The sequence below is a fragment of the Nelusetta ayraudi genome, unplaced genomic scaffold (genome assembly GCF_046127955.1).
Source record: "Nelusetta ayraudi isolate G7.1 ecotype Tasmania unplaced genomic scaffold, CSIRO-AGI_Nayr_v1 ptg000002l, whole genome shotgun sequence".
Lineage (NCBI taxonomy): Eukaryota > Metazoa > Chordata > Actinopteri > Tetraodontiformes > Monacanthidae > Nelusetta > Nelusetta ayraudi.
Window position 1 is genome coordinate 5,268,565 of NW_027466052.1, and position 24,535 is coordinate 5,293,099.

The 24,535-nt window shown below is 47.2% G+C and overlaps 3 protein-coding genes across 9 annotated transcripts in view; 2 read left to right on the forward strand and 1 right to left on the reverse strand.

Moving 5' to 3' along the window:
* Positions 1-6,685, forward strand: part of csnk1g1 (casein kinase 1, gamma 1) — a 29,126-nt gene extending 22,441 nt beyond the window's left edge. For 2 of the 4 annotated variants that reach the window (XM_076019053.1, XM_076019072.1), the window contains 2 exons: positions 793-816; positions 2,253-6,685. In XM_076019053.1, the coding sequence (XP_075875168.1) occupies positions 793-816; positions 2,253-2,307 (79 nt within the window). In that variant the 3' untranslated portion in view covers positions 2,308-6,685. The remainder of the gene's footprint in view (positions 1-792; positions 817-2,252) is intronic. The other 2 variants (XM_076019062.1, XM_076019083.1) reach the window with 1 other exon arrangement.
* Positions 6,686-7,458: 773 nt separating this feature from the next.
* Positions 7,459-10,017, forward strand: LOC142883853 (small ribosomal subunit protein eS17-like). The gene is made up of 5 exons (XM_076019134.1): positions 7,459-7,599; positions 8,066-8,217; positions 9,134-9,239; positions 9,371-9,436; positions 9,801-10,017. The coding sequence occupies exons 1-5, from the start codon at positions 7,597-7,599 to the stop codon at positions 9,870-9,872; spliced, it is 399 nt and encodes a 132-aa protein (XP_075875249.1). The 5' UTR covers positions 7,459-7,596; the 3' UTR covers positions 9,873-10,017.
* A 487-nt stretch (positions 10,018-10,504) lies between these two features.
* On the reverse strand, positions 10,505-23,636 carry cpeb1b (cytoplasmic polyadenylation element binding protein 1b). Of its 4 annotated transcripts, none has more exons than XM_076019111.1 (12): positions 23,477-23,636; positions 22,996-23,167; positions 19,840-20,058; positions 18,571-18,800; positions 17,467-17,722; positions 17,272-17,385; positions 16,555-16,644; positions 16,064-16,200; positions 14,943-15,141; positions 14,323-14,417; positions 13,511-13,591; positions 10,505-12,096 (listed from the first exon to the last, which is right to left on the reverse strand). In XM_076019111.1, the coding sequence occupies exons 1-12, from the start codon at positions 23,489-23,491 to the stop codon at positions 11,986-11,988; spliced, it is 1,719 nt and encodes a 572-aa protein (XP_075875226.1). In that variant the 5' UTR covers positions 23,492-23,636; the 3' UTR covers positions 10,505-11,985. The 4 variants fall into 4 exon arrangements, with proteins under 4 accessions (XP_075875226.1, XP_075875218.1, XP_075875241.1 ...); XM_076019103.1 differs by having other exon boundaries at positions 16,540-16,644; XM_076019126.1 differs by lacking the exons at positions 22,996-23,167; positions 23,477-23,636 and adding an exon at positions 20,356-20,675 and having other exon boundaries at positions 16,540-16,644.
* Positions 23,637-24,535: the final 899 nt, after the last annotated feature.

A 24,535-nucleotide genomic window follows, 5' to 3' on the forward strand; every position in this document is an offset into this window, starting at 1 on the left:
ACATCGCTTTTATTTTGCGAAAAACTGTAATGGAAACGCAGCTGCTGTAGCTCTCAAATGAATTCCTTCACTGATTGGCCAGCAGTGTATTTCACGGGCCTGAGGAATCACACTGCGGTTACCGCGCAACAAACAGCTTCCTTTTCTCCAATCATGTTTTCATTTGAATTTTGATGCATCGTATGAATATTTCATGAAAACACGACCTAGTTCCCTTGTTTGGCGGCGCTCCTGCGAGACGCTTCCAAATTCGGATTTTAATTTGGAACTCCAGGTGGAACGTTTCCGAAAAGCCTTTGGCTCAGTGGGATGAAGCGTCCATCGGGTGAGCAGCACAGAGAAAGTTTATTTGGGCGAGTCGGGAGGGGCGGGGGGGCTTCCTCTACTCCTTCGCAGTCGAAGTCGAGCAGACCAATCAGATTAGCTCGTACTCGCCCCAAGGTGGATGTGAGCGGCAGTCGTGTTGAAGGCTGAAACCACTGCAGGCGGTTGTGATCAATTCTTTAAAAATGTATTGAACAGTTGATTTCATGACCTGATATTATGTGGAAGCGATGTAAAATACTGCAGCCAGTGTGTGTGTGTGTGTGTGTGTGTGTGTGTGTGTGTGTGTGTGTGTGTGTGTGTGTGTGTGTGTGTGTGTGTGTGTGTGTGTGTGTGTGTGTGTGTGTGTCTTGTGGGCATGTGTGTGTCTGTATGTGGCATGAGCCCCCGTCCCATCATCCTTTGGTCTCACTGTATTAATCTATCTCACGTTTCTCTTGACACTCTTTCCTCTCTCTTCTTCTGTAGCTGCGTGAAAATGCTCAACCTGTGGTGAGTCCCTCTCTGCTCGTCCACGTCAGACAGACTCATGGGACAGGGAGTGGACCAGCCGCGGCTGGGCCCAGTGGGCTTTACAAAAACCGGTCCCGAACTCCCCCACTGGCGCAACCGTGACGTAGAAGTCGCTGAGAACTCGCTGACTGCATGCGCCGTCACTTTTCGGCCCCCTTCTGTCGTTCTCCCCGCTCTCGCGATTGCCCTGTCTTAAAGTGACAGGAGTTGAAAAGCGAAAAGCGCCCGCAAGTCGACTCTTTGAACAAGAGGTCACATGAGGGAAGAAACTGAAGAGGTCCAGTGTGTAATATTTGGCTTGATTAATAACTTTTATATTGGTGAAAGCTTCATTGTGCTTTACAGTGCCCATAAATACTTTATTAAAAGTGTACAATCACAGTACAATAAAAGTCATTTGGTTTTCCTACTCTTAGAAATATAGTGTGTGTGTGTGTGTGTGTGTGTGTGTGTGTGTGTGTGTGTGTGTGTGTGTGTGTGTGTGTGTGTGTGTGTGTGTGTGTGTGTGTGTGTGTGTGTGTGTGTGTGTGTGTGTGTGTGCAGTGTATACGTACATGCAAACATGTATGTAGATATATATATACATGTATATACGCACATATTTACACATACAAGTATATACGCACATATTTACATATACATGTATATACATACATATGTGTGTGTGTATATATATATATAAAATACACACACCAGGCTATAAGGAAGCCTGGTGTGGACATTCTAGGCTGCCTGACAGCACCTTCAGTATCTCGGGTGACTGCTCAAGTCCTCAGACAAACCAACGAAGAAGAAGGCAGTCAAGGTTTCCAGGTTCGTGTGCGCAGAAGGCCACCGTAGTTCACCGGCAAGCTCAGGAGGGGGAGGGAGAGAGTGAAAGGCGCTGCGATCTAAAATGTAACCACTTGATGTCGCTGCTTCTTCTACAAAATCTCCAAATGTCACACGCTCGGCCTCTAAGTGTCATCCTCACTGGCTCTTCCAGTCCCTCATGCATGGCGCGCCGCCGCTCGCTACTGACCGGTCAATCTCAAAGTGCCAGTCGCTGTCCTACTGTCGTCGACCCGCGGCTTTATTTCTTCCCGCTGTTGTGTGTTTTGACGGACCACTCAGGCTCACTGTGTCTTGTGTTCTTTGTGTGCACTGCTCCATTTGTTTGCGCTGTTAAAAAAAAAAAACGACAACACAAAAACAAAGACAAAAAAAACAACTGCAGAGTTTGGAGTGTCCTCGCCTCAGTCAGACGGGGACTGAGCCCGACTCATCTTTTAACTAGTCAAACCATTTTTATTTTTATTTTTTCAAGCTCCAATAAGACTTCCTCAGCACATTGAAGGTGTTTTCTTTGGACCCGGCCGCTGGAGCATCGAGCCTCTTGTGTCAGCACGCCGCCTCACCTCTGTTTCTCCCTGCAGGTGCTGCTGCTTCTTCAAGCGAAAACGGAAGAAGAACACGCCGAGGCACAAATGATGGTCCGCCACCGGCTCCAAGTGTCCGGCCCCATTGATTGTGATTTTCTTCCCAAAAATCAATAACGGTCCCCTTTGAGTAGAGGACGAAGCGGGCGAGTGAGAGGTCTGGACTGGGTTGTTTTGCGGAGGGACGACTTCTGACCCGGTGTCGAGACGTTCAAGATGCTTTGGGGTTGTTTTTTTTGCTTTCTTTTTCCCATGGGAGTCTTATTTTTGGTCGATTGTTTTTTTTTTAACGCTTCTCCTCTTGGTTCCGTCTCCGAGCCGCATGGAAGTGATGTTGCAGGCCAGTCCACTCGAGTGACCTTGTTGTCGGAGTTTTGCAGCGGATAATCCTCCTTCCCTCCCAGACGCCCATCACTTCGCTTTCTCCCGTGGAGCGGACGGATGTTTCTCCTCCTCCTCCTTTCTTTTTAGTGTCATCTCGCCCCCTTCAGAAGTCCCAGTTGCGGAGCTGCCCTTCCTGTCAGCCTTTTTGGACCCCCGCGCCCCCCATTCCCCCCCGCCCTCCCCCTGACATGGGACCGAATGTAAATCTCAACGCAGGAGAAGCCCAGAGTGCGAGCGCCGATCCTCACGTCCAGGCACAACGAGCTTCAGTCTGCCATTTTTGCGCCCTCCTCCTCCTCCTCCCCCCTGCACTTTTTCTTTTTTTTTTCACTCCTCCAAAGATGAGGTCCAACCTACGGCGCCGCTGCGGCCGCCGGGACCCCGGGAGAGCTGGAGACTGGAGACGACGCCTCCCGCACTGCGTCTCTCCCAGGACGCTCGCTGCTCGCTTCCAACACGGCCGCCAGCCACGCTGCCGGCCGATCACACTACAGTCTCTCCAAGCACCTCCCCCACCCACAACCCCGCCCCCACCCTCCCGGCGGCGGACCAAAAAAAACAACAAAAAAAACAAAACCTGCTATTTATGCTATTTATCTCTTAGTTGGCACCATTTTCCTGAGCTGAAGCAAACACACTGAATGTATGGACGGAGGAGGAAGTGACTTCATGGCGTCGCTCACGTGCACGGGAGGGAAATTGCAGTTTGGGAGTTTTTTGTTTTTGTTCTTTTTTTGGTTGTTTTTTGTTTTTTCTTCCAAGCCAATGAGGGGGGATGAAAAGGTAGATAAGTGAGACCAAAACTTAACGCACGAGATGGTCGTTGATCTTGACAACGCGGCGGCTGGCGACGGACTCGACACCGGTCTCTCTAGAGCAACAGAGAGGAAGAGAGAGAGAGAGAGAGAGAGAGAGAGAGAGACGGTGCTGACCTTCTCTTCTCTTCTCTTCTCATACTTTCTCTCGTCTTCTCTTGTCGGGACGAGAGACGGCCAATCACAGCCTCGCCTCGCTGCAGTCCAAATGCCTTAACGCCTCCCCTCCTCCACCTGCTCCGCCTGCTCCTCCTGCTGTCCCTCCTCTTCCTCCTGCTCCTCTTCATCCTCCTCCTCCACTGATGACACCCGGCCACCATGTGACTTCATAACCCCGCCCTCCCTCGCCACACTGAGCACACTGGAGCCCTAGAGAAGCAGAAGAAGCCAAACGGACGCCGGCGGTGCGTTCGGGTGTCACACGCTGTTTGCGACGCCTCCTAACGTCTGGTCCCGCCCCCCTCGCCCTCTCTGCCCCTCCCCTTCCTGCGAGCCAGAGCTGTATTTTACCTTTGTCACGGCTCTGCTGACGCCCCCGCCCCCTCCCCCACCCGGCACCTTGTCGCCCACCGCAGACAGACAGGGGGCGCTGGTGAGCGGCGGTGTCCTCTGATTCCAGTGTCCCGGAGGACTTGCCTTGACGCGTCACCTTGCCTCCGAAACACAGTGAATTCCGTACATGGCGTGTTTGTTTGTTGTCGTGTTTTTTTTTTTATTATTATTTAAAATCTTGCTAATGTGAATTTTTTTGAATGACTTGTGTCTTTTTTTTTCATTTCATTCCAAATAGCCATGGTTTTATTGGGAACGAGTGGGTAACAAAGAAACAAAAGAAGCTTGAGACCACGAGTGCACTACATTTGTTGACCCTCGGCTCTCCCTGACGAGGCCCTGCCTTCTTTATACTGTAACGTGCTTTTTACTTTAATCATGACTGCCTGTGCACTAGGCCGCCCTCCAGCTTCCCATTTCTCTCTCTCTCTGTCATTTTTTCATTTTGTGCCATGACGCCGCCCTCCTCTGCAGCCCCCCCCAAGACTCGCCAGCCCGGGACGGTTGCGGTGTTCCCGTCATCCGGGGAAGGCATTAACGTGGAATTTTTTTATTTTTTTTTTATTTTTTTTTATTTTTTTGCGAAGTATCTCAATCAAGTATGTAAAGCCTGACGACGTTGTGTGTATTTTACACTGTATAGCTTTTATTTGTTGTTCCTTCTCACTCCTGAGATGTCAGCTACTCCAGTGTCTAAGTTATTGTGTTCATGAAAGTACTTGAAAATGGAAAATCTGCGGGACCTTTTTTTTTTTTGTCTTTTTAATCTCTCCTCGTTTGGTTGTCATCGTGGTCATTTTTCAAGTCTAGGACTGAGGACGTGTTGCGGCTATTTGAATGACAGGTATATACTGGACTTGAGAAGCGTCGCGGGTCCTCCTGCTAAAGAGCTGGTTGAAAGCCACCGAGCAGTCGGCTGCGGTCTCGGTGCCGGCTGAGGTCCAGGCCTGCATCTGTGAGAACCGTCAGCGCCGTTTCTGCGGAACACTTTGCAGCTCTGCAGCGTTTCTCCTCGCCGCCCGACTGAAGGTTTGGGGCTGAGCGGAGCGGAGCGGCTCGGCGGGACGTGAGAAACTGAACCTCACCCGCCCAGGATGTTGACGAGAGGAGATGAGGATCAGTTGTGATAACGGGGAATTCTGTCTTTGGTTTTGGGATCCTCTCCACGTCGGGCGGCACCCCGACTGCTCCATCCTGCCACCTGAGCGCGGCTGAAAGTATTAGTGCAGAGTGAGACCAGATGAATATCTAGACTATAATAGCCTCCGACCGTTGGCCCCTCCCCCCGCCCCCGAATCCCCACAGTGCCATTCCTGAGACGACTACTATGAGCCCCATGCCTTTTCTTTTTTTCCTTTTTTTTTTTGAAATCATCATTATTTTAATATCTGTGCCAGGAATCCTGAAACTGAATGTGTTGTCGTGGCTTTTAATTTTATGATCACATTCCATTGTGTGTCCTCGTTGGTTTGCTGTCGTTCCGATGAGAGCGGGAAGTTGGTTCCGAGCAGGTTCAGTACCAGAAGTGTTTTCGGAGTTGAGGCTCGCTCCGTTCTCTCTCTCTCTCCATCCGTGTTTTAAAGGAAAAGAAGTGATTGCGGGTCGTCTCCCAGCCTCGTTTTGGATACTCTGATGATGATGATGTTGTTTTTTTTTTAGCTTTGAGCTAATGCAGAGCGATTCCTCGGAGGACTGGCATGGCTTAGCATGGCTTCTCTGCGGCGGCTCTCCTCCCTCACCCCTCACCTCTCGGCCTCTCGCACTGTTTGGCTCCGTGAGACGATCCCACTTCCAGCCCTGGTGTAAAAATAAATAACCCCTCCGTGTGTGTGTGTGTGTTTTTTGTCTTGTTTTTTTTTCTCTCTCTCTCCTCACAGTACATTCCGTTTCAGTTGGTTATTTCTGACTTCCTTCACGTCACGTCAGAAGCAGCGCGTGCTTAGTTTGGTGTGCGTGCAGGTGTGATTCACCTTCCTCTGTGTTGAAGCAGTGTCAGTCATTGTGCAGGACTGTTGTGTGCGTGTGTGTGTGAGTGAGCGAATTAATGGCTGAGGTCTCTTTGGGTTCTCTGGCACTTCCCCCCCCCTGTTGCTGTACTGTAGAATCGTCTTAGATTTACTGTATATTTTTTTTCTCGGAGGGAGAGGTTTAGGGTGACATTTACTGCAATATTGTGATGATGATTTGAAAATTGTAAATTGTACAGAGTTCACACGATACTCTTTGTTCTGTTGGGAATCCTTAAAAAGTATGTATTCTTTCACTTTTTTTCTCCGCCCCCTCCCACCCTTTCAAGACTGTGGAAAATTGTACAGCTCCAAGAGTTTATCCTCCCTTCAGCATTTTTCAGAGTTATGATTAAGAGAAATCTTAAAGCTGTAAATAAATATTGTGTTGAAATATGAATGTCACATCAAAAATGTATTTGAATGAGTTAGTCAAGGGCTTCAAGAATGAAGGACCCACATTTTCTTTTTTTATGGTTTCATACTTTTATTTTGCAGAAAGCTTAAGGTCCTTTTTATCCGAGACGGCTGTTTTTTTTTTCCCTCCTGGGATTAATATAATACAATGTTTCACACATGAACCTTATAAAATCACTTTTTATTCCCTCCACATGTAAAGGGAAACTCCAGTTTGCACCCTTTTTTATGTAAAATAAAAGATCTCTCCACCTTGTGTGCATGTCTGCTGTGAGATTCTGTACAATGGCCAGCATGATTAGTTTTCAATGTTTCATTTAATGTAACCTTTTCTGGTTCAAAATGAAATGCATAGATATTGTCTTTAAGCTTAGGGTGTAAGGAATCTAACTATGTGACATTTGCCCGACTCACAATAACGGTGTAGATGCAGCGAGTGAATGAAGCGACATCAGAGGATCAAAGGTCCTGACCTATGAAAAATCGAGGTCTTGATGAGATGAACATGTGGTTTGGCCTTGTGCGTACAAAATAACGCAAATATTTCAATTGGGTCTTTAGCCCTGTTTTAATAAACATAAATATTACAATTTCAATTGGTTGTTTTGCCCTGGCAATAAACTTGCTCTGTTCCAAAGGTGGTCTTGTCGCTGGGGCTCAGTTCCCAAAAATGGTTTGGGAATGATAATGAATGAAAAATGGCCCGAAACTCACCGAAATGACCGTTCTATGATAGGAGGAGCAGGAGGGACAGCAGGAGACAGAGTGGTAGAATACAAAATGTCAACATGTCTGAGAATTAAAAAAAAAAAAAATGAACGTACTTTAGTGTGTTGGAAGTTTTTGGAGGTTAAAAAACAAACAAACAAAAACAAAAAACAGCCAGAAATTCGCATTCACCCTGAAGGAGAATATTAATAAACACTAACATTTCAATTGGGTCTTTCGCCATGCGTGTTGCAGAGCGCGTCTATCGCTGGGGCTCAGTCCCTAACAATATTACTCAATATAATATGAATTGGTAGTAGTGCTGAATTTCTCCATGCACTACTCTTCCTCTGCCGCGAGGAGTCACAGTTTGCCGCCGAAATTTGACAGAGGAGGTTGTCGAGAGAACTTCCGGTGCTGCGTAACTTCCGGTGCCTCTCTTCCACCGGTAAAGTCAATATGGTGCGTACGACAGGAGTTTACCTTCCCTCGATCTTCACAATCCCGAGCCATCCTCGTGTCCTGCATGACTAATACATTCTTTGAGTCGTTAGCTTGATCCCACGCAGTTTAAACATCAGTTAATTTCCGGTTTCACTCACATTAAATACATTTAAACATTAAAATGTCGACGACGTCGGCTTGCTTACATTTTAAATACAAAAACACGACTTATTACGCATGTCAGCGACACAAACGGGATGGCGGTCTACGCCAGTACCATCCCAAACAAATTTCAACTAAAAAAAAAAAAAAAAAATCCTTCGTATAATGATGTAAAAATTCTGATACGGTTCTCGATCAGCTTTATTTCCGTTTGATGCCCCGCCCCCCACACGTTCATTGTGAAGTAATCAGTGCCGTGTGTGTGTTACTGTACCTGTATTCACTAGAGTTTGTGGTTGTGTTGTTTTTTTCCTCTCTCCAGGGGCGGGTCAGGACCAAGACAGTGAAGAAGTCGGCCAGGGTGATCATCGAGAAGTACTACACCCGTCTGGGCAACGACTTCCATGTTAACAAGAGGGTCTGTGAGGAGGTGGCCATCATCCCCAGCAAGCCTCTGCGCAACAAGATTGCAGGGTAATCTTTTTAAACCTCACGTTGTCTTAGAATTTAAAATAATAACGAACAAACATGCACTCCTGGCAAAAACAAACACACAAAACAGGATGAGAAGCTCAGACGGGAATGTTGACAGGTGTAATAACCACAAAGAAGTGCAAAATAAAAGCTTTTGAATGCAGAGAATAAAAAATCAATTCACATAGTTTGAGGGGGGGGGAATAGATTGATAGAACTAGATTGATGATTGGTGCACAAAATAGGCGCTAAAGTACTCATGTCTTCCACATGAGTCATGTTACATGTACATGTCCAGGCATAATGGCTGTTCAGGCATATTGCTGACCTACGTAAAGCATTTTGCCTGGTCAGCCAACCTGGAAAAGTCTAGCAGGAGAGTGACATTAGACAGTTAGATTGCTTAGTGATTAGACAATTAAATTCCAGAATATTTGTTATTTACACACTTGACAGATTGTTTTAAACAATTAAAACCATCTAAAAATCACATCAATGATCTGCAAGAAAAATATATATGCCCGTGTTTTTAGGTTGGAAGGTTTTTGATCGTGGTCCATGACCTATTTTGTAGCCGGCCACTAGGGGGCGAACAAGGTGGTTTGGCGCCATTTGCGCGGGTCTCGCCTCATCCTCATGAAGAGCGAACAGGCTTGCCGAGTCATGTGAAAGATCAGAACACTGTATACTAGTATTAGTTGTGAGTGACGCAATGAAAGCAGCTGCCTCCTGCTGAAACACAGGAGTTCAGACTGTTGCACACGAGGTCCATGTGCACAATGAATTCTTTCGCCAAGTGAATTGTGGGTCAGCCTGTGGCGGGACATGGCATTCTTCATGAAATCAAGGCAAGAAAAAAACTTGCAGATTGTAGCCTGCCCATAAGGATTTGTTAATGCAGTAGTTTACGTTTCAGATATGTGACCCACCTGATGAAACGGATCCAGCGCGGCCCCGTCCGAGGAATCTCCATCAAGCTCCAGGAGGAGGAGAGGGAGAGGAGAGACAACTACGTCCCTGAGGTCTCAGCACACGTTTCCTCCCCGTCTTTGAAGAACTCTTCAGTTTTCGATTGTGATTTTTGCTTTGCGACGGCGCTAAAGCTCGTTTTAGCTGAACTCTCAACAGCTTTTTCACCTTCTCATTTGAACAGATTTCTGCACTTGACCGGGAGATCATCGAGGTGGACCCAGACACCAAGGACATGCTCAAGATGCTGGTCAGTTCAAATAGCTTTCCTGATGGGATCAAGTTATTGTTTGAAATCTAGAAACTATAAACCTGGTCTCTTATAAATGTATAAGTACAATTGGTGTTGCAACACCAAAGCAAAACATTTGCGGTGGCAGTTTGCGCACACCATCTTGTTCTACAGAGATTTTTTTTTTTAAATCACAAAAAAAAAACGCTGTGTGAAAGCTGATAACTGCAGACAACACAAGAACTGAAGCTTTAGCCCTCCAGCGTTTAGACACCCTTGTTAATGCAAGGATGCAGTGAGCTGCCTGTGCTTGTGAAACGTCAGGAATATTATTGAAAACCTGAGACGACAACTGGACTGATGAGTTTTCTTCTTTCTGCAGGATCTTGGTAGCCTGTCCCAGCTGCAGGTCACTCAGCCAGCTGTTGGAATGGACTTCAAGCTGGCTCGATGACCCAACATTCACTGAAGTTATCTTAAAGTGTTGTCAGAAGTCATCCCATCAAGTTTTTTTTTTCCAAGGAAAGAAAAACTCAAATATTGAGACAGTGGCAAAACATTCAAGTCCAAATTGTCATTAAAGACGTTGCTGCACTGCGCTTGGTCTGTTGCACGTGTATGGCTTCCAAGATAGTTCGAAATAGGGAAAATCAGTTTGAAGGTTTATGGAAATTTAAATGTTGCTTTTCTGCTGCTGAAAGTTAAGAAGCAGTGGACATCAAGTATATCAGGATTGAGTCACATCTAAAATTACACATTCGGTTATCGGTCAAGTTTAGGAAGGTCACTCTTAATCTGATTTTGAATTGAACTAAATGGTGCTGAATGAGGTTGAATTATAAAACATACAGTAAAAAGTGGCGAATTTAAGAACTGAACCAGCCGATTCTTTTAGCGTCAGCTGAGCCTAATGATGTGGCTCACTAAGAGCACCTGAAATTCTTCACACTGCAGGCTGAAAGCTTGCGAAGCAGCCATTTTAAAGGTTAAACCTACAATTGTCACCGATTGACGAAAGCTTGATAAACGACAAACGGCGTCGCAAACACCAACTCAGCCAGAGCATTAAGAGTCGAGACACGAGTCTTAATGCTTAAACACCTTTATTGTGCCCAATCTGAACATACTCCACAACTGTAAGTAGCGGCAAACTTGGCAGACCACAATGAGGTAGACTTTCAAAACTCTAAAAAGTAGCTGGGCTAAAAAGGGGTGGGATGGGGGAGGGGGGGAGAGGACAAAAGCTTAGCGCGACAAACCCAACAGATGAAGAAAAGAAATGTCGTCTTTGGCACACGGCTTATGGTGCAGTCATGTCAAACTGGAACAGGAAGGGGGGGGGGGAAGCGTGGAATCATGTACCGGCGGTCTACTCAAGCTCTGAGTTGATTCATTTGAAATCGTCAGCTTTGTGGAAGTTCTTACATTCAACAGGAAACAAGCAGCTGTTCTACTATAGGCGTGTCCCGCTGCTGATGTACAAAGTGATTAAAAACCACTGCCACCTCTCCAAACGTGCTTATTAAAAAGTGCAAAACAAAATGGAAAAAAGAAAGAGTGAATTAAACCGTCTATACAAGCAAATATTCATTCACTCCAGCCTCGCCACCGGGCTCCATAGTCGCTCAACAAGTTAATGGACAGCCGGTTTTGGGCTGCACTCACGTTGACAATTAATACAAGTGGACCAACAACGTCATACGTCTAACATTTTTGTGCCCATTTGGTTGAAAAAAAATTTGGGAGGGCAAATTAAAAAAAAAGGAAAAAAAAAGAAAAAAAACAACAAATGTATGAGAAAAAGGAAAAACTAAAAAAGGGGTGGAGGGGTTTCTCCCATAAACAGCCGCCTGATAGAATTCTGTTCAAAAATTTCTCATGTCATGACTTAAAACCGTTTGTGTACAAATTAGTAAAAAACTGCGTAAAAATGTCTGAAATGCGTCTGGTTAAATGAAGCCCAACATTCAACTCCCGAAAACGTAAGAAACGCCGGTTGGCCTGCACAGGAAGAGACGGACGCCAACTGGAGGGTGATGGGGGGAGGGAGGGAAGGAGGGACAAAAAAATAAATAAAAGTTTAAAGGCACTGTATGGCATTTTGCCAATGAACGGCAATGAGACTTGCATGACTGCTCTTCACTATGCAACACGTAAACAAAAAAGGAAAAAAAAAAGAAAATGCCTTTTTTTATCATCTCTAAATCTACTTCTTAACCTTTAGGCCGACTCCCATCTCGCCATCGGGCCATCAGTCTGGGACACACACATACACACACGTACACAAAAAAAAAAAAAAAAAAAAACTGCGTGTGAAGGGCCCATTATCTCTCCCAAAGTCACTGTGCATAGTGCCACTGTGAACAGCAAAAAATCTAGCAAGTGCAAAAAGTGAACATTCTCTAGAGTGAGATTCCCCAGTGCCTGGTGGCGATGCCGCGGCGGCGCCCTCACACCGAGGGTCCGCCCGGCACCGTGCTCTGCTCAGCGGGCAGCCCGGCCCCCTAGAGAGAGGCTGGGCCTCCTCCTCCTCCAGCAGCCCTTTGGCGGTTCAGGCCAACGCGACTCTAGCTGGAGTCTCGGTTCTTCTGGTTGCGCATGAGGGGCCGGTGGTTGCTCAGGATGTCCATGGAGTGCTGCCAGTGCCAGCAGGAGCGGCAGTAGTACTTGAAGCAGGCCTGAGGGACAACAAGCCAACAGACGCCCTCAGTGCTGCGGTCGCTCCAAGATTAAATGAAACTTGCATGTTGAGAACTGGCAGTGTTACAGTCTGAGGTTCTCGTGCCCATGTTGCTTCATCGACCTCTCTGATGCTGAAAAAGCTCAGGACATCAGACCCATAAACCTACACCTACCCTGGCCACTTGCAAGAAAGCATTAGACATATTACAGCAGCAGCGCTTTCATTTATTAATATTCAAACCCTAAATAGCTACAACAATGCAGATTAATAATTAATCAATATTTATTAACCTGTAGGTTAGGGTTAATTAAATATTAACACCAACCTTAGCACTAGCTCTAACCTCACCGTTAACCCTAACCCCAGACCTAACCAAAGCCCCAACCCCAACACTCGCTCTAACCCCACCGTTAACCCTAACCCCAGACCTAACCAAAGCCCCAACCCCAACCTTAGCACTAGCTCTAACCCCACCGTTAACCCTAACCCCAGACCTAACCAAAGCCCCAACCCCAACCTTAGCACTAGCTCTAACCTCACCGTTAACCCTAACCCCAGACCTAACCAAAGCCCCAACCCCAACCTTAGCACTAGCTCTAACCCCAGACCTAACCAAAGCCCCAACCCCAACCTTAACCCCAACCTTAGCACTAGCTCTAACACCACCGTTAACCCTAACCCCAGACCTAACCAAAGCCCCAACCCCAACCTTAGCACTAGCTCTAACCCCACCGTTAACCCTAACCCCAGACCTAACCAAAGCCCCAACCCCAACCTTAACCCCAACCTTAGCACTAGCTCTAACCCCACCGTTAACCCTAACCCCAGACCTAACCAAAGCCCCAACCCCAACCTTAACCCCAACCTTAGCACTAGCTCTAACACCACCGTTAACCATAACCCAGACCTAACCAAAGCCCCAACCCCAACCTTAGCACTAGCTCTAACACCACCGTTAACCATAACCCAGACCTAACCAAAGCCCCAACCCCAACCTTAGCACTAGCTCTGACCCCACCGTTAACCATAACCCAGACCTAACCAAAGCCCCAACCCGAACCCCAACCTTAGCACTTGCTCCAACCCCACCGTTAACCCTAACCCCAGACCTAACCAAAGCCCCAACCCCAACCTTAACCCCAACCTTAGCACTAGCTCCAACACCACCGTTAACCCTAACCCCAGACCGAACCAAAGCCCCAACCCCAACCTTAGCACTAGCTCTAACCCCACCGTTAGCCCTAACCCCAGACCTAACCAAAGCCCCAACCTTAACCCCATCCTCAACCTTAACCCTAGGCCTAACCTTAACTTTAACCCAAGACCCAACCCCAACAATAACCCCAACGTGGTACAAGGCCTTTGTGTTGCGGTCAAACACCCTCTAGTGGATGGACGGTGCTACTAACCTGGTCTCTGCAAAAGAAAGGCCCAGGTTGGCGAAGGCAAACTTGACACATGGAGTCTTCCAGGTAGGGGTCAATCTGAACCTGAGAGAGGCAGGGGGAAGGGTGGGTGGGGTCAGCAATAATCCTGGCAACACTCCAACAACTCAATAATTCAACACTGGCGGCTTTCAAATTAACATTAACGAGCAGAGAAGAGTTCTGCTTCACTGCAAAGTCTTTAATTAAAGGCAAAGCTTCCTTTATGAAAGATACCTCATTTTCTAAGTGGAGGTCTGAGTGATTTGACTGGATTCTGCATTAATAAGATATTCAGCACGTCCAGTAAATTACAAACTTGAGATCCCATACAGCTGAAGGTACTAAATGTGCTTGGCAGAAAATAAATAAAAAGTCAAGAGTCCATCGCTGACCGATGTCACAGGACGCCTACAACAACATCAACTTTCAGTTTGTCACGCGACCTCTCATGAAAGCTGATTTTACTAGTGAACATCTTTCATGCACACCAACATTTCAAAGCCATGAGAAACTGTTTTGTTTGTGCATTAATAAAATGTCAAGACACACATCGAAAAATCCACTGCTACAACATCTACACTTTATCAAGATGCTGCTTGCACACATGCACAACAGTAGTCTGGAATATAGAGTCAGATTATTCACAGAAGCTTAGCAGATCTGCTGTGCAAACATTTGCTTGATGTGTGCTTTATGGCTTTGTGAATATTTAAAAGATTTTTTTTGTTCAATTAACAGAATTTCAAAATACTCTCCAATTCTGCACCGCCCTCTGAAAGACACAATTTCCTTACCTTTTTTGTAAACTTGGGGGTTTTGATCTCTACGAACGCTGCAGACACGGCCTTCAGGTAACTGCGCTGATTGTTGAAGGTGACACGTCCAGAACCTGAGCAGAGTGGGGGGGGGGGGGGGGAATTACAAGACAAATATTTGACTCAACCGTTTTCTTGACAATCGGAAACTGAAGTGAACTTTGTGGAACTTGAATGACTGGTTGCCATCTTTGGTTCAGTTCATTCAAGTTCACGTTGCTCCGAGCTACAAGTGGTACAGCTACAGCAGCGCTACGCATCAACTGATCTCAATCATTAGGAAACTTGAAACAAAACTCAGACTTAAAAAATGTTAAAAGTAATTAAAGAAAATAAAGATGTTCATAATAGCAAAATTATAGGAGAAACTTGGGGATAAAATTGGTTTTAAATGTGCTGACCAAAGTTTAAACCAGTAATAAAGGAATTTTTCCTCTTTACTTACTGCAAAAGGTCTAAACTTAAAATTTTAGATCTTTTGCAATAATAAAACAAGCAGGTATACATCTTAATCAGGATTTGAGTTAAGAAAATCTATTTTAAAAAAAAAACTTTTCTTAAGTGTTGACATTAACCAGGTGACCTCATCTGCTCCTCACCTATGGGGTACTTGTGTTTGTCCGTGTCGATGCCGGCATACATGACGCCACCGAACAGGTCGTTCATGATGCTGGCCAGCGCCTCGGCGTTCAGCATGCCATGCAGCGCGCCCACAAACACCGTCTTGCTGGGGTCCAGACGCTGGGCGGGGCAGCGCACGTAGTTGCTGTCGGAGATCACCCAGGGGATCACCTGCACCTGAAACAGGGCAAGGTTCCAGACCGCACCAATCACAAGTCTGGCAAGGTCAGGTTGCAAAGCCACTCTCCAATGGTTTTAGCAGCAGATTCAAATACAAAAAGGTGTCTTTTAGATTGAATGAAGGAGCTGGCTGGCGCCTTCAAAAAAAAAAAATAGCAGCAACCAGGAGCCAAGTTGTTACTACAGAGAGACGATGACACTGCAAAAGAGACATTTCTGGGAGCTGAATGGTAAAAAAAAAAAAAAAACAGAAGTGCACTGAATGCATTTTCTGTAGGTTAAGATGCTTGAGTTTGAACCTCCAGCCACCTTAAAGCTAGAAAGACTTTTCCACAGTGGTGCAGCCAGACGGCAGAATAAAATCTCCAGCAGGTCCAGGAACAAGAAGCTGGCAGTTCCCTCCTACAGAGGCCACAGGGTTGTGTCACGACTTCTATATTCAAGATTTAAAGCAGAGGTGGGCAGACTTTTTGACTGGTGGGCCACAATGGGTTCTAAAATGTGACAGCGGGGCCAGAGCAGCAGCAGATGGATGGAGTGTTCTGGTGACCCATAGGAGGAAAAAATATAGCATGGGATATGTACAACACATTAGCTTTAATGTCAACTGGAATGGAACAAAAGCGTTACAACAAAATGTGTCTTTGAAGCCCCATGTTATTCTGCATCTCTTCATTGAAATGACTCTTAAAACACTGATGACTTACAGCCATTTTATTACTTAGTATTAATGTAATTTCTTCAGGTTCGACAGGCCGGATTAAAAAGCTCAACGGGCTGCATATGGCCCCCGGGCCGTAGTTTGACCACGCCTGATTCAAAGTGTGCAACTTCAGGAAAGAAACCAGCTCACTGTTCCTCCAAGCTATTGACCCAACATAAACTCCTTCATTCATCATGAGAAGAGCGTTCGACTCACATCCTTGCACCTCATCCTGCGGCTGGACATCTTGAAGTAGTACTCTCGGTTGTCCTCCGGGTGAAAGGGGTCCTGGGAGCAGGCGTGGAGCAGCGCCCTCACCGACTTGTCGCTCTCAAACACCAGATAGACGTAGCCTGACAACACAGTTTGGTTGTTCACAATAGAGAAAATCCAAGACGGGGGGGGGGGGATGAAAACCGGGAAGCCAAAAACCACAGAAATCGCAATACACATATTGTGTGTGTGGAAAATTAAGATGTGAAAAATGTTCAATACAAGGGGCCTTTAATAACCGAGCTTCACCGTGGGACCGTCCCTGTCTGGCCCCTCCCCCCACCTACACACACACCAGCTAGTGAAGGAGGCCGAAAGCCAAGCTCACCATCACACTGTGTGCTCACCGCTGTGCCGCCGTCGCCAAACCAAAACAACAAAGAAAAGGGAATAAAATTTGCCTACCAGCTCGTGGTTACCTTTGGCCACATTACCTTTAGGAGGACAGCGAGGGTGTTTCCCATCCTTACCGGGCCACTCCACCGTCAGAGGGCCGTAGCCGCTGAAGGTGTTGATGAGGCTGGCTGCAGGAGTCAACACATCACAAGGACCAACCAGTGACCACCAGCGCTTCTTGTTTGACATTTGCATCATTCATTTTGCAACACATGGACTGTTTTTCTACAGCTGTTGCTCCATTAACTGTACTCTGATTATGAAACGACGAGTTTGGACTTTCATCACTTAACTGAATTCATTCTCACAAGATCTCATGCGTCAAATGTGGCCCCGTCTTTTAACAACATTCTCATTAATCAGCTCCACATTGTATAAAACCATGATAATCAATGGCAGAAGTATCAAAAGCCGTTTCCTTTCTTTTAGAGGTCCACTGTATTAAATTTGGCTTAATCTAGGATTTTATATTGTTAAAAGCTTTAGCACGCACAGACGAATTCAGAATCACAGAATAACCCAGGTGTCCAGCCAGTCAAAACAGGCTGAATTGTCATTGAATAATTTCAACTTTGGCAATTGTGTCACTTCAACTACCAGCTGCAGTCAACATCTGAAAACAATCAGAGTACTTAACCTTTTATTTTGTATTTGTAAATAAAGGGCACAATTGACAGTGACCCGAGAGAAAACAAAGGTCAAAGACCAGTAAGCGTGTTTAAAGTCAGGCCTCTCGATGTAAAGTGGACACCAACCTTCTGTGATGTCCCAGGGAACGCCGCCCAGAAACACCTTGCAGGAGTACAGAGGGTCCTTGTTGTTCCGCGGAGGCAGCTGGCCGCTCCAGGTGAACGTGGCCTCGTTCACAGCTGGCAAGTCGACCGCCAAAAAGGAGGTTAGTCGCCAGCCTCGCAGCCGCCACACAACCGCAAACCATCACGCCCAGTTACCTGCAGCCTGCCGGTGCAGGCGCGCCTCCCTCTCAATGCTGAACAGGTCGTCCGACTGGTCCAGCATGTCGGCGCCAGGCCACGGCGAGCCGGTGCGCCAGCGGCGGGAGATGGCAGAGGAGGCGGGGCTGGCGCTGGAGGGCGGGGTCAGAGGCGTGCTGGAGTCCTGCGGTTCCAGACGGGAGCCCAGGCGCAGGAGGTCCTTTTGCATGCTGGACGCCAGGTAAGGCAGGGGAGGAGAGATACGCAGAGCCGACTGCAGAGGGAGGGTGGGTGGGTGAGTTGGGGGGTGGGGGAGAAGAAAAAAAGATAATCATCCTACTGAAACCATGAGACGTACAAAACATCATTCTTCCACTATCTCTCCATCTTTCGCCATAAAACCAAGAGGAAGATTGGATGAAGATGAATCAGTTCTAGTGATGGTGATGACAGAATCCACGCTGACCAGCTATCGTTGCACAGCTGCAGCTACACTTCAGTTGTCTTAGCCATCCTTTTAAAAACGACAGCGTAAAAAAAAAAAAACAGTTAGCAGAAAATGCTACTGGTAATTACTAAGACAGCCTCCTGTGCCATCTTTCTTGATAAAATATTTAAAAATCCAGTTTTGTTTATTCAAGCAGCAGCAAGGGTTTGTTTTTATTTTTTCAATCAGTCATGATGAGCCACGTTCAACGAATCTGACCAGTCAAGTTTTAGACATCAAGTCCCATCGATTCAAACACATTTTTAATGGCGTCAGTCTGTTCTGTCCTTGAAATCACTCTGAATGTTCTCAGAAAGACGAGAAGTGTTTTACCGTCACAATCATGCAACGCCAGCCACAGCTGCTTAAGAATGGTCTAAAAACAACAACAACAAACAAGCCTATCATTGCCTATCCTGCACTTTGGGCTGCTGGGGTCATCTGGGGTCAATCCCAGTTGACTTGGGGTGAAGTCAGATTAAGACCCTGGGCAGTTTAGAAACGTTCACAGTCGAACCTACAGACAATTTGCAGGTGCCAGTCAGCAGGTCTTTGGCCTATGGGAGGAAGCCTCGTACAGTCAGGACGGCTCAAATGCCTTTGAAGAAAACACATTTTCAAAAAGATGGCGTTACCAGCATGTCGCAGAGGTGGTCCGAGCCCGAGCTGAAGCCGCTGGTCTCAGAGTCTTCGGGGCTGCTGGAGCGAGAGTCCAGGAAGGAGCTGGAGTCCAGGCGGTTGGCCATGCGAGCCATGCTGTCGAACTTGGCCAGGAAGTCTGCAGTCATGCTCTCCGACTCGGCGGGCAGGTAGCCAGACGGCTTCCCAATGATGCTGCTGAAGGGGCTGTTGGGTATTCCCAGCACTGGGGAAACAAGATGGGGGAGCAATCAGGGGCCATTTCGGAGCGTCTGGAGGAGCCGCTGCAGAATCCTGAGAGCCTCGTCACCCAGGCGCTCCAGTCTGAAATGTGAGCAAACCGCTTCTGCACGTCGAACGGCAGAATCGGTTTTGTGTGCCGAGTCTGCGGACCTGCCGAGTCCACGCGGCAGGCTAACCGGCCAAAGATGCAGAGCCGGAGGAAGCCACCTTCAAAGTATTTTCAAATTTACAATTTCATCCACCGCCAGCCGCGCTTCCCACAGACACCGCACGCCTTCCCCTTCAGCGCCGCACTACCTGGAAGACGCCTTAACCAAACAAAGTTTGGAGTCTGCACGGCCATCAGGCGGCGTGTGTCATCAAGCGACACAGAGAGACAGACAGAGAGACAGACAGAGAGACAGACAGAGAGACAGACAGAGAGACAGACAGAGAGACAGACAGAGAGACAGACAGAGAGACAGCAGGGCCGGAGGGAATGACTCGGCTGTGGGCAACATTCAAATCTCTGGCCCATTTTGTTGCAGGCCCAGTTTGGAGGGATCTAAATGAAGTTGCGGCAGTCTGTTCGGAAATGCCGTGGCAAATAATTTAGTCCTCCAAACGGGTCATCGCAAGTGGGGCAACATCAGGCACCCTGAGGCTGATGGCGTCCGTTCGCACGTATGTACGCAGCAGCAGCAGCAGCCGGCAGATCAACAGGTGTCGCTTGCAAAACAGGACGGAGGGATTTGCGGCGCGTCTCGTCGGGGGCAAATGAGAGAAGCTGCACTGGGGTTCCTGTGTCTGCTCGCACTGTGAAAAGCATCCAGGCAAAAGTGCCTAATCATCCTTCCGGGCGACGCTACAGCCTGCTCGCACATTGGCTGCTGCCTCTGCAATTCTTCTAATAAAACAAACCACAGAACTAATACATGACCCCCACCTCCTCCATGTGAGTTCAACCACGTTCAACCACCAGCTGCCCCCCCCCCCTCCACCACCACCACCTCGAAACATAGTTGAAATGCTTCAGTACTTACTGGACGGGGAGCTGGACTGGACCTGCGAGTGGTGTGTGTGTGTGTCCGCGTCCTGGCTGCTCCAGGGTCTGTCCCATCCGGACAGCCGGAGAGACTGGAGGCCCAGCCCCAGGTCGGTGACACCCGGCGGGCCCCTGGACGACGGCATCTCCTCGGAGCCTGGCATGACACCGCAGTTGGGGAAAAGCATCCTGCTGCCCACTGCAGCCAGCTCCGACTCTTTTGGGTCCAAAATCCAGTTCGGAGGTTCGGGAGGAAAAAAAAAAAAAAAAGGAAAAAGAAGAAGAAGAGAAGAGACAAGTGTTAAGGCAGCTAAGGTAGAGCAGCTGTTACACACACAGAGACACAGAGAAAGTACAGAGAGATTCAATGCAAACGCTGAGGAAGAAAGCGAGAGGAGACGCCCGCCCGTCCGTCTGTCCGTCTTAGCCGTTAGCCTGATTGACAGGGGAGCTAACCTGCTGCCTCTGTGCTCGGTGGAACTGCCATGCATCTCCGTCTGCATCACTGACCCACCTAGCAGCATGTGACATGGCTGCTGATGCACTCGCACACCCCTGCTAATGACATCAGCACCCCCCCACCTCCACCACCACCACTAGCAGCATCATCATCGCCGTCTATTTCTTCCGGGTTCCACGTCCAACGATGGTGATAAAAAACTAAAAAAAACAAAGAAAATCCTGCGATGCCCCCTTCCCTCCCTCCTCCCCGCCTTCTCGGCTCATTGGTAGAATCACTCCACTCTGGCAGAAATAGCACTTCTCCGAGCGGCTCTGATACAGCCGCCTGCTAAAGCTGCTGCTGCTGCTGTCTGCTTACACCGTTTCCTGTTTGAGCAGAGAGGGGAGGGAGGGAGGCAGGGGGCAGAGCTTCAGCAGCAGGGTGGGAGGCAGCATGGGAGTTGGGAGCAGTGACTCAGCTGTTCTTTTTTTGTTTATTTTTCAAGCACCCTAGATGAAAAGCGAAAAAACAAAACAAAAAAAACCCTCAACAATTCCAACTAACTACGAGATTGATTTTTCCACATTGGCACACGCAGGTGGAGCGTATCAGTGCCTTCAGACTCTCAAAGCAGCCGGAGCAGCTGACTGATGAGGTGTTGCACCAGCTGCTGCTCCTCCCTCACCCTCTCAGGCCTGGAAGGCACCCAGCTCCAGCCCTGATTCAGCACCACCCAGCCAGGGGCGGTGGGAGGGCACAGAGGGCAGACATTCAGCTCCGCCTGGGCACAGAGAGTCATCATTTCACCGTCACTCGCAATACAGCCAGCCAGCCAACGCCGCAACTGCTAGACAGTAAATATTATATCTTCAAGCGGATTAAGGCTGGAAATTGTCTGTGCCAATACGTCTGCTGCAAATCAAGTGCAAGAAGAGAGCACGCGAGGCACTCGTCTGCTGAGTTTTTATTTCGGTGCATCTCACGAAGAAGTAGAAGAAGGGGGGGGGAGAAAAGTGCTGCAATGCTGCGGACCAGCAACGCAGCATGAATCAGCTGCTGGCACCCGAGTGAAAACAAGGTGAAACAAGTTTAACAGAGGGAAACGCTCGTCCTTTAACGCCACGCTGGAAGTAACCCTCAAAAAAAACAAGATTACAGCGGAGGCTTAAATATTATGCCCAGTCATAGTCTGTCATGCTGGGTCAAAACTATTTAGCCTTAATGCATGAAGCAGGATTTTTGAAAGTTGGGTAAATCATGATCACGCACTGCCCTCATCACTGAAATGAAGTGCATTAATGTGTTCAAGACACATCAGAACATTATAGAAGAAACGGCTCCCGGTGACAGAATATGCGAGTCTCAAAATCTGCAAGATTTACTCATTTGCTGTGTCTCATTTCAGGGTCTGCACCCTTCAGACTGAGTGTCCTCCGTCTGAAGGAAGCGTTCTTCGAGTACCCAGCCTAGAAGGACGAACCAAACCCCGCCTCCCCGGTAACCACTCGGGACGGTCTAGCCTTCGGCGTATTTGCTCATTTCGTCACCGCCGTTCCCTCCGGCTGGCCAATCCCGGAAGTGACGTTTTTATAGTATCAAGCTAACCATTGGTTCGCCATCTAACGATGCCGTTGGATGATCAAATAAGTAAAATCCTACGTTTAAAACTGGATACTTTATGTGAAACTTCAATATTTAAATGTATATGTCGTGTATTTACCAGTACATGCCGCAAATTTCAGCTGACTTTCCAAGATCTCACGATGCTTTGCAGCAGCACGCAAAGCATCATGGGATACATAAGTACGCGAAGGATAGTAGCGGTGCAGCCTTGGAATTGGCTAAAACGAGTGCGTATTTCCGAGTACGCATTTTGAGCGTCCTAAGCACCCTTGGGAATTGGGACAAGCCTTCGCGCAGTGCTATGACGCAACTTCCTTTCAAAATGCGTACTTCAAGCATGCAGACCCCTGAATTGAGACACAGCAATTGTGTCTTTCAACAAAGTAGCAGGAGAAACTTTCGGCAACCAGTCTTAACTTGGTAGGAGCACATTGTTGTGAATGCATATTCTGCAAATGCAGAATATGCATTCTGTTTTTCCGTTTCCGCTCTTTTCGCGCCTGGACTTCGGAATGTTTTGCTGTTGACAGTGAAGCCACAAATGAAGAACCCCTGGAATGGCATGCAGTTTATAGCGGCACGTGACAACTTCAAATAATAATAATTTTAAAAAAAAAAGAAGAAACCTACCTATATACCTACAAATAACCGTTTGGACTGAATCAAATTTCCACTAGGGCAGCTAGTTTACAACTAGAACTACAGGAAGTCAAACCAGAGCCCCTCTGATCAGCCACTTTCCGCGGCAGGTGCCACGTCATAACTATGAGACGGTCTGGCTGTTGCCAAGTGCCATTGAGATCATTAGATAAGGCCAGTTTTGCTACATTCCTCCCAAAATACATATATATTCTGGAGGTACATTTAACATTTTAAGAGAATAATAGTTTATTGAGTACTTTTCCGAGACCTTCAACTTTAAATGCCGAGTCAGAAGTGTCACAACGCGCTAGCAGCGTCTGGCTTACAGCCGCCCTCCAGCGGCTTTAGCATACCAACATCCTCCTGCCAAACCTCGCGTGTTTTGCCAGACAGTGTGTGTGTTGGAAGGGGGGGGGGGGGGGGGGGTAAAGTGGGAACTATATTTACCACACAACATGTCAGGCTTTCCCCTGGCACTGTTGGGTGTGGTACACACGCCGGTGAAGTCCAGCGCGTTGCCCAGCATGGTGTTCATCCTGCGGAAGATGTCCGCGTTGCTGCAGGTGGAGAGGGCCGGAGACTCGATGTCGGTGTTGTCCAGCCTGCGGGGGTCGTTTCTCTACGAGTGTGGGGGGGGGGAAACAAAACCAAAATACAGAGACAAGTGATAAAATGATAAACGGCTGAAAACTACAGTTCAAGTTTTTTTTTTTTTTTTTTTTTTTTTTTTTACTTCGCAAATGAGAGTCAAACACTTTTAAGTTTCTTTTTGTTTTTGTTTAAAGAAAAAGAGAGAGCGTTCTCAAGCACTTTGAAGTTCTTTTTTCCGTAAACGGAAGGAAGGAATACATTTATCACGGAGGAGGCGACTGTCACACCCAGCAGCGAGTTGTTGACCTGACGTTTGTGCAGACTTGTGTTCACTCACCAGGGAAAATGCCATGATGTGGACAGCCTTAAGAGAAATGCCACAAAAACACCAGCGCCCCTCTGGAACTTTTCATATTTATGAATACTGTGCAGCTCCGGCTAATTTGCGCAAATTAGCAGAACGTGTGCGCACTGCGCGGCAATTGGTTGGCTCGTGAGGGCCCCAGCGTGTTCACGTGCCACACATCAGACAGAGGGGCCGCAACTAGTGCGGGTCACGTGAGAGTGACGTAATGTCAACATTTTGGAGTTATCCCCTCCACCCCCGCCTCCCCCCTCAAACGTTCAAGTCGTATTCAACCCACTTTCTCTTGCCGCTTCTCATGCTGTGCTCAGGGTCTTGAATTCCTGATTCCTGAGATACCAGCAACAACACGGAATAAACGTTATATTAACATGATTTAAATGTTTATTTCATAGTGCTCTGCCCAAGTGAAAGGCGATTTTAAAATAAATGAACCATCCAAAGTAAATGCTGCTAATGTAAACGTCTCCAAAATCGCAAGAACAAGTCCAGTGACCTCAACTTAACTTGTCTGCATTAAGATGACCTGGACCACTGAACCTCCGCAGAGAAAACTGATTGGTGGCTCTGCTGTTTCAAGGCTGTGTTTGGACGCACATTTCTCTTTTTTTCTTTAACTTTGCAGAGTTAAATGAAAAAAATATCAAACGAACCTGTCAAATGTACTTAAGTAGTGGCCCTTGTAAGTAAACTGTTCCACAGTTACATTGCTTGTGAAAATGACACGATTTTATATTGAAGTGGGTTTTGGTTTTTTTCAAAGAAGTCACCATAAAAAGCTGTTAAAAATCCAGTTAAGGGCGGTTCTTAAGAAAAAGAACGATGCAAACAAACAATATAGGGTCAATAGGTTCATCATCACCTCTGCCCGTTTGCGGAATCAGCCACTAGAGGGCGACACAGGAAAACATTTCGATGTTTGTTCCTGGTTGGAAGCGCAAGATATGTCGTTTTAATTATAAAAGAAACTTGCACACTATTTAGATTGTTTTTTATTGACTTCATTTAATTCAATGTAGGCTAAAAAATTCG

Coding starts and splice junctions, on each gene's coding strand:
- cpeb1b (XM_076019103.1), bottom strand. Junction 17,723..18,570: donor ACCACCTCTGCGACATGCTG/GTAACGCCATCT, acceptor CTCCCTCTGCAG/TCGGCTCTGCGTATCTCTCC. Junction 16,201..16,539: donor TAAAGGTAATGTGGCCAAAG/GTAACCACGAGC, acceptor CTGTGTTGTCAG/GCTACGTCTATCTGGTGTTT.
- LOC142883853 (XM_076019134.1), top strand. Junction 8,218..9,133: donor CTGCGCAACAAGATTGCAGG/GTAATCTTTTTA, acceptor TTTACGTTTCAG/ATATGTGACCCACCTGATGA. Junction 9,240..9,370: donor GAGACAACTACGTCCCTGAG/GTCTCAGCACAC, acceptor TCATTTGAACAG/ATTTCTGCACTTGACCGGGA.